General features: G+C 39.6%; 1 protein-coding gene across 1 annotated transcript; it reads right to left on the bottom strand.

Annotated features, from left to right (window-relative positions):
* Nucleotides 1-824: 824 nt before the first annotated feature.
* Lce6a (late cornified envelope 6A) lies at nt 825-1070 on the bottom strand. The gene has a single exon (XM_050129350.1). It carries the CDS (start codon nt 1068-1070, stop codon nt 825-827), a length of 246 nt encoding a protein of 81 aa, XP_049985307.1.
* Between the last annotated feature and the right edge of the window lie 10395 nt (nt 1071-11465).

Raw genomic sequence — 11465 nt, 5'->3', positions numbered from 1 at the left:
CCCTTGTCTTGTCTTTCTAGGAGTTCTAAGACCTACGTTGATTCATACCATCAGAGCCTGAAAACATGGTGCTCATTGGTGCTTCCTGTAGCCCTTCCCCTTTTCTACATCATGTTCATCATGTTCGTTCTTTAAGTTCTTTCTTTTTTTTATTCTTGAGAGAACAATTTAATTACAATGCACTCATTTTCCTTCTCTAAAGTTTAGTCTCAGAGACCCTTCCCCACTCTCCTCCAAATTCATGGCCTTATTTTTCATTAATTATTATTGCATAAGTGTATGTATATTTGGAAAGAAACATACACGTCTTAAACAAATAAATAGTAAAAAAAACCTGTTGTCTTTAAATTCTTTTGAACATGTTTAAGACATACAAATGTTTAAATTAATAAACATTAATTTTGTTAGTCCATGTAATTTAATCTTAATATACCTTACTTTTCCTGCTGGTTCATAACATTTGCTAGTAGTAAGTCAAAGCTCCCACTTCCATTCTTAAACAGAGACCAACACTCAATTGTGTTCAACATTAAAACATTATGAAGTTACAGAGGACTGAAATATGGACTCCCACAAATCTTCCCTAAGAGAAGAACCCACTTGAGGGGTCTCTGCACTTCTGAACATGGTCTCAAGGATACACAGAAGTCACAACCATGTACCATGATCAACTTTATTGTTGCTGAACTGAAGGGGTGGACTGGAGAAACAGGAAGTGTTTTTAAGGCCAAGAGAGGTTGAGGGCTGGGCCTCCCGGTGGAATTCCTGAGTTTGGATGGGGAGCAGATCTCTGCAGCTGTGTACCGTCCTTTGTGCCCAGACTCTTAGCACTCTTCCTCTTTGCAGTGGTAGGTGGTACCACCCCTGAGGCAGCGGGGTTGTGGGTGGTGAACTATCCTGCGTCCAGCAGTGTTCGGAAGCCCTGGCCTTTGGGAGTGTGAAGAAGAGCTTGCTGAACAAGAAATCCCATAAGAAGATGAGAAGGTTTTCAGACAGGGGTCTGGGTACTGGGGAGGTGGACATTTGGGAGCATTTGGGAGCTCCTGAGGTTGTTGCTTCTGTTGTGACATCACTTAGCTAATGCTTCGGATCTGGAAGAAAAAGAACATACTGTTATGTCATAGATGGAGAAGTGTATGGCACACTTCTCTGGAGTCCAGGCCATCAACGAAGGCAGCACTCACAACTTGGAGAAGCCTGTTCCAGGAGGAAAAACAGTATTTCTAAAGGGTTGGGCTTACTGGGAGTAAATTCTGGTGAGAATTCCTAAGAATTTGTCGATAATCAAATTAATAATTTGTCCCCCTCATATAAAAGAAAAATAAAGTTTAACTTGCCGAACTAACAGGACACTTTTTCCAAGGCTGATGTCTGCCATGATCAAGTGTAAAGAGCAACAACATGCCTGCTGTTTGGCTACTTGGCTCCCAGTCTCCGTTTTCTAAGCTGTGTGGTGTCTATCTGCTGTTTCGTCTGCTTCTGGCCCCCAAGGGACTGGCCCATGTTAGGTCATTGCAGTGTTCTTGGCATGGATTTTCAGCCCTTCCCTTCTCCCTGCTACAAATCTTTCCTACCTGGTGTATTAGCTTGCTGGGAGGGAAACGAGGGGATGCCAAGACTTCCTTAGCAAAGTCTGAAGGAGTGGCATTCAAGCGTCCCTTCATCCCAAAGCAGCCTTACCTTCAAGGAAGATGAGTAGACAAGTCACCCCAGGAGAAGGCTGAGGTTTTGTGGGACCAGCACGGAAGGTGCTTTTTTATACATCCTCCAGTTGAAGCCTCCAGGCTACTTGTTATTGGAGGGCAGTCATGGAGTGGATGATCTATCCAGGTGTTTCATAATTACCAGGGCAGGATTTCTCATCTGTATACACCTGGGATGCATTTCAGAGGGAATTCCATGTAAGCTAGTGATGAAAAGGCTGAGGCCTGAGGCTGGCTTGCGTAGACATGAATATACCACACAAATCCTGGGAGGTGAGACAGGATGGGAGATTAGGAAAGGACTCCTGGATTTAATTTAGGATGGGAGAGGGAAGACAGCCTTCAGTCTGTGACCAGAGTCGGAGGAAGACCCGGCTTGTCTATCTGCTGGCACCTACGACTGAACATTCAGCTCAGTGCTGTGTACTCTATGGGACTTTCCTGGTTCTATCATCTCATCAGTGCCCTAAGTCTTCTGCTCTCAGATCTATAGCTGTCCCAGGTCACAGTGACCTAGATACATACCTTATCTCCTCTAGTAAACGGAGTGACAGATCCTTGTCATTATCACTTCTGCATTCCTAGAGCCTGACGCTGTTTCCAACACATGCCAAAAATGTTCATTAATATTTGATGGAGGGCTCAATCTGCTCAATTTTAGAATGGAGCTTGTATCCCAGGGGAACAAAAGCAGGAAAATAAGACCCAGCTCATTCTCTTTGTAGCTAGATGTTCATTTTTATTGCCCTTTTGTGAACACCCTTTCCAAATCTGTGGGTGGACCTTGCCTGATGCAACAGACGGAGAGTAGGGAGGAGGGAAAACATTCATAAACACCTTCTTTGAATACACATGAGGATCTGTGTGTTGGTCAAGACGCCTCATGGAAAAGCCTTTTATAAAGCAAAAGTTTTTCTTCGTCTTTTATGAAAATTGATATTATCCCATGTTTCCTTCCTTAGAGTGAGAATACTCTTCCTCACTTCCAGGTGTTTCCGTCTCAGAATCACTGTTGATGTGCACATGTCATTAAAAAGCGATGGTGAGCTTGGCATGTGCTCTGGGCCGCTGCCTCTAACCATCCCTAGAAAGCATGCTATAATGTAGACACAACTGACTAAGTGAGAAAAGATGAACTTTGATTGTAGGAGCAGTCTCCAAAGACCCCAAATCAGGTTGAGAACAAAGGTAAACATGATTGGGGTATGAGATGCGGAATAAGGGTTCTAACCAGGGTAGAAAGCAGAGCAAAATAAGAAAAAAAATTGCAGAGTGGGGTTATTGAAACTCATCTGTTCCTTCTGAGAAGGTGTTGGATGTAGGTTGGATGAAGGGAATTTAAAGTACTTATGAGAACACAGCAAGGATGAGAATGGTCTGGTCTATGCCATCCCATACAAAGAGGGACAAGAAAGAGTGCATCTGACTTATGGGGCCTCAGTGACTAAACATCTTCCCTCACTTCTGTGCCTTTCTTCCCCCTCAACCCTCTCAGGACCCAGAGAAGGTTCTGGCTGCTCCTCAGCATGATTCACGTGCACTGAATGGCACGTGCATGGCGGGAAGGCAGCATGAGTCTGACCCCAATGCACTGGTTCTCCTTTCCCCCACCCCAGACCTGCAGCATGTCATTTCCCAGTACGGAGATCGCACATACCACAAAGGCACTGATTTGCTATGGTCCTTATATTGAGATGTTAGTTCTTTCTGATGTTTCTGCCATGAGGACTCTGCCCAGGATGGATTAAATATAACTGCCTATTTTATGTATTTTCTATCTTGTGCATCATCATACAAACCACCCCTAGAATCACTGAGTGCAATCAGTTTTTATCACAGTGAGAGTCTTATCAACATGTAGGGTACTAGGGGATTGATTCTAGAAGGATTTTCACTTGCAGTAGAGGATATTGATCCAGGTTTGGCTAGTCACTAGGGAGCCTCTTCAGGTTGTTCTCTCTTCAAATGGACTTACACATCTATCTAATTGTACAGCAGGACCCCAGGCATTTATTGTTCTTAAATTTCAATTCTGCCTCTCACTCTAGTTGAGGTATCTAAGAAGAGAATTTCATAATTTGATAGTAATTAAGTACCTACTATGAAAATGATGCAAGAAAGGACAGACCCCTATCTCATGCTTTAAAGAGTTCTAGAAAGAGACGGGATGCATTAGTCACACCGCATGGCACTGAAAGGGTGGGGGATCAATGCAGCGGTCAAGTGATGCTTGGATTTGAGAGTGTGATTAGTTATCACAAATGTGCCTGATTAGGACAGCAGTGTCTGGAGATGTGGCTCTTGTCACAGAGCCTAGTCTGGTGACAGGATCCCACCCCAAGAAGTGTGTCTCTTCATTTCTATGCATCCCCTGAAACCAGCAATTTTTCCTCAACAATAAATACCTACAGATACTGAGCCTCAAATGAAGTTTCTCTGAATCTTAACCTCTCTGTATTTTTCTCTTTTCTTTTCTTTCTGGTTCCCCGAATCTCCTAGATACTCCAGAAGTAACATTCCCAAGTATATTTTAAATGTCTCTTTTATCTTGCTTTATTGTTTCATCCATAGTCCCCATAACTGATAAATACCCTTCTATAACATGGTGATGCCCATCATTCAAGGCCCTGCAATTGTGATCTTCATACTGTAACTTCAAGTCCTGACTCTGGTGCTTTATTTCATTATTTCCCATTGGCAGAGTAAGTGGATTAAGTTAGTACACACAGTGAACTTATTTCAGAATAAATCCTGCACATGCTTTCTTAGAAAGAAGGGCCGGGCCAAGTGATCTTCTGGACCCCTATTTTCCCTCCAGGTGCTATTATGCTCAAGTCACCAATTATCCTGGTTTCTGTTTTTATGGAAAAAAACCAAGCTTTTAATAAGCCTACAACATCATGAGGACTGTCTTTAATACAATATTTCTATTAATTCTTTGAGAATGTATACATGCATACTATGATAATATTTACTCCACACTCCTTGCTCTAAATCCTCCCAGATTCATCCCCAACACCTATCTTCCATACTCTCCCAAATTAATAACCCCCCCCTCTAATCACCTGCTAAGTTAAAAAAGAGCAATCAACAAAGTCCGAAGGCCCAAAAGAGCCAGTATATGCAGAAACTATAATATAATATTAAATGGCCATTTTTATATTTCCTGATTTTAATTTTAAAATTTGTATTTTATTTTATGTACTTGAGTGCTTTGCTTGCATGTCTGTACACCACTTGCATGCCTAGTTCCTGCAGGAATCAGAAGCAGTTATCAGATGCCCTGGAGTTATAGGTAGATCTGAACCACCATGTGAGAATCAAACCCACTTCCTTCAGAGAGAGAAGCCAGTGCTCTTAATCACTCTGCTACCTCTCCAGCACCTACTTTTAATTATTAAATCACATGAAAAATACTATTTCAATATGCCATTTTGTTTTGTCATTTCTCCTCCAGTCTCATCTCTCCCAGCCTCCCGTCCTCCCTGGCACACCTCAGAGCCTTCCTTGTGTTTTCACATCACATGCGCCCTGCAGCTCTGTCTACCAAGCACTTATTTTACTCTCATTTGGTCTACTAGGTTTTGGGGGGCTTCAGCTACTTTTATACCCATTATAGTTATTCATATATACATTACAGACTAGGATTCACACGTGAGAAGACAACATGCAGTTTTTAACCTCTCATTTCTGGGGAGGTACCTTATTTAATATAAGACTTTCCAGATTCATCCGTATTCCTACAAGTTTCTTGACTTCATTTCTTACAGTGAGTAAAATTCCACTGTGTGCATGTGCTGGATTCCTATTTGTCTGTTGATGGGCCCCCAAGCTGGTTCCAGTTCCTTGGTATTATGGATATAGTGGCAGTAAACAGATGCATAAACCTCTCTGTGACAGCATACAGGGCCTTTGGAGTAGGCACTGGTGAATGGTATAGCTTGGTAATATAGTAGTTTTTGATGGAGAAGCCTTGTTAGCCAATTATCTTTAATAGATGGGTCCAAGTTAAGGCATGGCTTTCTGGGACCCAGAGAAAATGGGTGCATGGCCCAAGTGCGCTCTCTGTGTGATTGTTGTGGGGCACAGCGATCTTGGACTTCTCATTCCTGTTTCATGAGTTTTTCCCTTAAAGTAAATAAAAATATAATTGTTTTATCCTTTAGCTAGCCTGGTTATTTCCAGAATCAAGCAACTTTCTACAGGTTTTATTTTTAATTTTTTGAGAAACATTCATATTAATTTCCATAATAGCAGTATCAGTTTACAGTACCACCACTAATGAATAAGGATTACTCCTTCTCTGAATCCTTGCTAACATTTATTATCTGTTTTCTTGATGATATCTATTCTTACTAGAATGAGATGAAATCACAAAATAATTTTAATTTACATTTCCCTGAAGGCTAGTGTGATGGTTTGAATGAAAATGGATCAATAGGCTCATATATTTCAATGCTTAGTCCCCAGTAAGTGGAACTGTTTGAAAAGGATTAAGAGGTATGGCCTTTTTTAGAGTGGGCATGGTCTCATATAGAGAATGTATGTCACTTGGAATGGACTTTGAGGTTACAAAAGCTCATGCCAATCATCCCAGTTTCTTTCTCTATCTGCTGTCTAGAGTCAGGATTTACAGATCTCAACTATTGTTCCAACTCTCATGTGTGTCTGCCTTCTGTCATGATGTAAAACTATAAGCAAGTTCTTGATTAGATATTTTCTTTCATAAAAGTTTCCTTGGTCATGGTATCTTTTCACAGCAATAGGATAATAATTAAGAGAAAAACTGGTATCATGAATGGGGTTCCGCCATGACAGACCTGACTATGCTGTTTTTTTGAAGGCATATGAAAGCCATTGAGACTTTAGATTAGGAAAGCATTTGAATGTCTTAAGTAATGCTTGATAGACCGTACCATAAGAAGATGAAAGAAAGTGATGCTGAGGACAATTTGAATTATAGCAGCCTGGCTCAAGAGGTTTCATCAGGGAAGAATCTTAGGAGGTGGCCTAGAAACCATTCTTTTGATACTTTGGCAAAGAATGTGGCTGCTTTTTACACTTGTCCTAAGCAACTGTCTGGAGTTAAATTGAAGAGTTTTGAATTAATGACATTGCCAAAAGAGATTTCAAGACAGCCGAGTACTGACTGTGTCATGTGGTACTAGTGATCAATGCTTTTCAGATCCACAATTAGAAGGAGCAGTCAGATGAAGAGAAATATAAAATATACAGTTGAAAAGAAAAGGGCACCAAGAAATATAAGATTGGATCCAAGTTCTGTGCTCCAGGAGATAATTTTTTTAAAGGCCTAATTCAAAATGGAATAAAGGGAGTGGTGCTCTCACCTTAACTAAGCTCCTAACTCGTGAAAGGAACTAAGGAAAGGTTAAGCAACAAAGGAAACCATCAAAACCAGAAAGCTTATGTAGATATAACTCAAGGAAAGTGCTGTTTTCCAGACCCAGGAGACAATAGAATTTGGGAAGCTTTGGCCATGTGGTCTAAGATTTAAGGATACTAGAGTAACGGGTTGTGGAATTGTCCTTCATGACTAAGGAAAACCATCAAGGCCAGGCATGTTGTAGGGGAGTCCCTTCATAGAGTTCAGAGAAGTCACTTTTTTCAAGTTGTAAAAGTGAAGCCTGGATTGCATTGCTTACTCCAAGATGCTGGAGATGCCAGAACCATTAGATGCCTGTCAAGGACAGCTGCAAACAAGGTGTGGAGCCAGCACAATAGAAGGAAGAATGCTGTGGTCAACACAGCTGGTAGGAGTGGGAGACCTCAAGAATTCTCTGACATTAGACACGGAGATGCAGAATTTGGAGTTTTCCCTGCTAGATTTCATTCCTGACTTAGTCCAATATTTCCCCTCTATGCTCCTTTTCCTCCCTTTTGGAATGGTAATGTGTATTTTGTGATAGTATATGTTGGAAATGTCTGCTTTGTTTTTTGCATTTGCTTTCATAGGGATAACAGTTAAGAGATTTCCATGAGTCTCAGAAGAATCATTAGACTTTGAAACAGTTTTAAGACTGAAAGACCATGGGGACTTTTGGATACATTTTTGCTTTATCATATGGCTGCAAACCTTTTGAGATCAGGAAGTGGAATTTGTTGGTTTAAATGAGAATCACATAGGCTTGTATATTTGAATACTTTGTCTCCTTTTAGTGGAACCGTTTGACAAGGATTAGGAGGTGCAACTTTGTTGAAGCAGGTGTGGCCTCGTAGAAGAAGGTGTGTCACTGGGATGGACTTTTAGATTTTAAAAGCCAGGCTCAGTTTCCCTGTCTCAGCCTGTTAACTGTGAATCAGTTATAAAGCTCTCAGCTACTGCTCCAGCAGCCATACCTGTCTACTTCCTATCATGATGATCATGGAGCACCCTCTAAAACTGCAAGCAAGTTCTCATTAATTTCTTTTGTAAGAGTTGCCTTGGTCATGATGTCTCTTCACAGCAATAGAACAGTAACTAAGACAACCTGAGATGTTGGGCAGTTTACAAAACACTTAATGGCCATTTCGTTTCTTCTTTTAAGAAGAGAAAAAAAATACTATTTTTAACAAAGATATTTGAGATGGGTGGCATGCAGAAATAGCAGCCAAAAGTAATTTTCTTCGAGAAGATTCGAAGATTGGGCTTAATAGACAAGGTCTGTAAGGTGGCCAACAAAATTATAATTAAACTGATGCTGAAAACAGTGCTTAGAGGCAAAAAGATGTAATAATATCTCATCAAAATTGTCAAAAAAGTAGAAATTCTTTTTCAAATGATAACCAGATAACCAGATATTCTAACTTTCACAAGTAAAATATCTGAAATGAAATTTTATATGGGCTCAACATACATTTGAACTTCTATTAAAAACAGTTGCAAAAAAATAAAAAAATAAATAAAAACAGTTGCAAATGAGATAAATAAACAGAGATTAAAAATTCAAGAAAGGAAAAGAAAGTGTGAAGAACAGAGGTTAAAGTCTTGGCAAAAACTTAGGATGTAAGTCCACAAATGTGTATGTGTACAAAAAAGGATTGAAAAACAGAAAAAATCAATAAAAAGATGAAAAAAATCTGCCAAATCTTATTATAAATTAAATCTATTCACAATTGGACAAATATCACAGGTCAATGGATCATAGGTCTGGGGGTACTCCCAAGAGATAGCTCTGCATCATAGCTCCTTCACATAAGACTCAGGGGGCATCACAGAAGATGGTGCTGAAAGTCTTCAATGAAATACCTTTCTTAGAAGTGGCTGCTGTGGGATAATGCTCTTGTATACTGAAAAATTTGTCACTCATATTGGTTTAATAAAACGCCAACTGGCCAGTAGCCAGGCAGGAAGTATAGGCAGGGCAACCAGACTGGGAGAATTCTGGAAAGGAGACAGGCAGAAACACTATTGTCATCTAGAAGCAGAGGAAGCAAAACGAGAATGCCTTACTGAAAAAAGGTAACAAGTCACATGGCTAACCATAAATAAGAATTATGGGTTAATTTAAGTTGTAAGAGAACAATAGGCCAAACAGTTGGTAATTAATATAAACCTCTGTGTGTTTATTTGGGACTGAATGACTGTGGGACTGGGTGGGACAGAAACTTCCATCTATAAATGACTGAATTAACATGGCAGGAACAATAGCAACATCAGTGGACTTGTTAACATGAAGGAAAGAAATTTTGTGGGGTCTCACTCATAGGCAAAGAACTTCAGACAACTACAAACTGCTGAGAGAAAGAGAATTAGCCTCTCCTAGGGAGTGGTCAGTCATGAAACCACACACACACACAAACAGCAAACACACTCAGCAGGCTTTATTTATTTGTATTTATGTGCACAAATATTTATGAATATAACATATAATCAAATAAAAGGAGGTTATCAGCCTGAGATTGTGGGAGGCATAAGAGAGGTTCAAGGGATGACAAGTGGGAGGGTCTGGAGGGCAGAAAAGTGAGTCGGAAATAATGCAACTCTATTTTAATTAAAAATATTAAAAAATAAAATTTCTCAAGTTGAAATAAGCACAGAAATATTAACAATCATATGCATCTCAGTATAATATGGAAAAATTAAAAAAGGAATTTTGAAGAGAAAAATGTCAGGACAGCAACTTTTAGGCCATACTAAAAATATTTATAGCTGCTTTCTTCATCAAAATGTGTGGACTGTAGAGGCATTGGGGTAGTTTGAATATGAATGCCCCATATATTCATATATCTAACTGCTTAGGTGTAATACTGTTTAAAAGGATTAGAAGTTGTGGCCTTGTAGGAGAAAACATGTAAGGGGGATGGGCTTTGGGGTTTCAAGAAGACCAAGCCAGGGCCAGTGTCTTCTCTTCTTGCTGCCTATGGATCAGGATGTAGAACTCTCAGCTCCTTCTCCAGCACCCAGCACCATCTCTGCCTGTGTTCTGCCATGCTTCTTGCCATGATGATAATATTGATTTAAACCTCTGAAACTATACATCAACCCCCAATTCAATGCTTTCCTTTATAGGAGTTGCCATGGTCACGATGTCTCAATGAACAGCAATAGAACACGGACAAATGTTTTATATACTTTTAAAATGTTGAAAACCAAATAATCAAGAACATCTGAAAGATTTACAAAGCACCACCACAAACATTAAAACAAGCAAAGCCAGAGCATCTGATAGAAAAACACTGAAATTCAAGAAATAAAGCCATAGATTTATGGTCAGTGATCTGTAGATTTGTATATATTGCTCTTTCAGAAGATCTGACTTTAGTTCCTAGTACCCACACTGGTGTCTCACTATCATCTGTAACTCTGGCTACAGGGAATTTGATGCCACTGGCCTTCTAGGGCATCTGTATATACTTGTGTGCACACGTGTCCTTACACGTGTGTGTGCGTGCACACACACATACACTTAAAAATAAAGTTAGATGTAAAAAGGAATTGTTAATTTACCAAGGAACAGGAATCTTTAAAATAAATATCATAGAGCAAATATAAAAGAATAAAATTGACAACCTTTAGTAAATTAGCTCAAAATGGATTAAGAATCTTGAGAAGTTTAAACAATAAACCTCTAAGGGAAAAAAAAACGTTACAACCTTATTGTAGCATATGATCTTGTTTCTCCTGGAACTTAATTCCTAAATAGACACATATCACTGCTCTTTATGGATTTCCTTGTCTCAGAGAGTAAAACCACCTCTTTGTGAGAGTATCTTGTTCAACTGGAACATTACTTCCCTTCTAGGAAATGTAAATAACCTTTGTTTCGTCTTGTTTGGCTTGAGAATTATAATTGGCTGCACCATCAGCATTACTCTTGCTACTTTGCTAGTTTGGTGATCTTGACGGGAAGAAAGATTCACCTTGTGGGTTTCTGTTAGAGCTCCCTCTGTTACAGAACTAAAGTCAGTATGGTTTCTCTTTTAGCCTCAGAATAGGAAAGGGGCAGGTTCATGGCAAGGGTCAGCATCCTGATGCTCCCTTCTGAAGCAAGTCACTGAGAAAAATCAAAGGGGTATTTGAAAATCATATTAATCATATTAATTGTGAAATATGCTTCAGTATATTCCTGTGCTGTGATCCCTCTGCTCAGTCATCCAAATGCTTGTTTTTCATGAATAAAAAATTAAGTAAACCATGTATATACTCCATAAAAATGATGACTGAAAAATAGGAAAAAAGTAAAATTAGCAATATTGAATCTCTTGTTAATTCTCCAGTTTAAAAATATGGTGAAAGTCATGACTTCTTGTTCAGGATTGTTT

The sequence above is a fragment of the Alexandromys fortis genome, unplaced genomic scaffold (genome assembly GCF_014885135.2).
Source record: "Alexandromys fortis isolate MF-2015 unplaced genomic scaffold, M_Fortis_MF-2015_v1.1 scaffold_299, whole genome shotgun sequence".
In the NCBI taxonomy this organism is placed as follows: Eukaryota; Metazoa; Chordata; class Mammalia; order Rodentia; family Cricetidae; genus Alexandromys; species Alexandromys fortis.
This window is presented reverse-complemented; position numbering and strand designations above follow the sequence as displayed.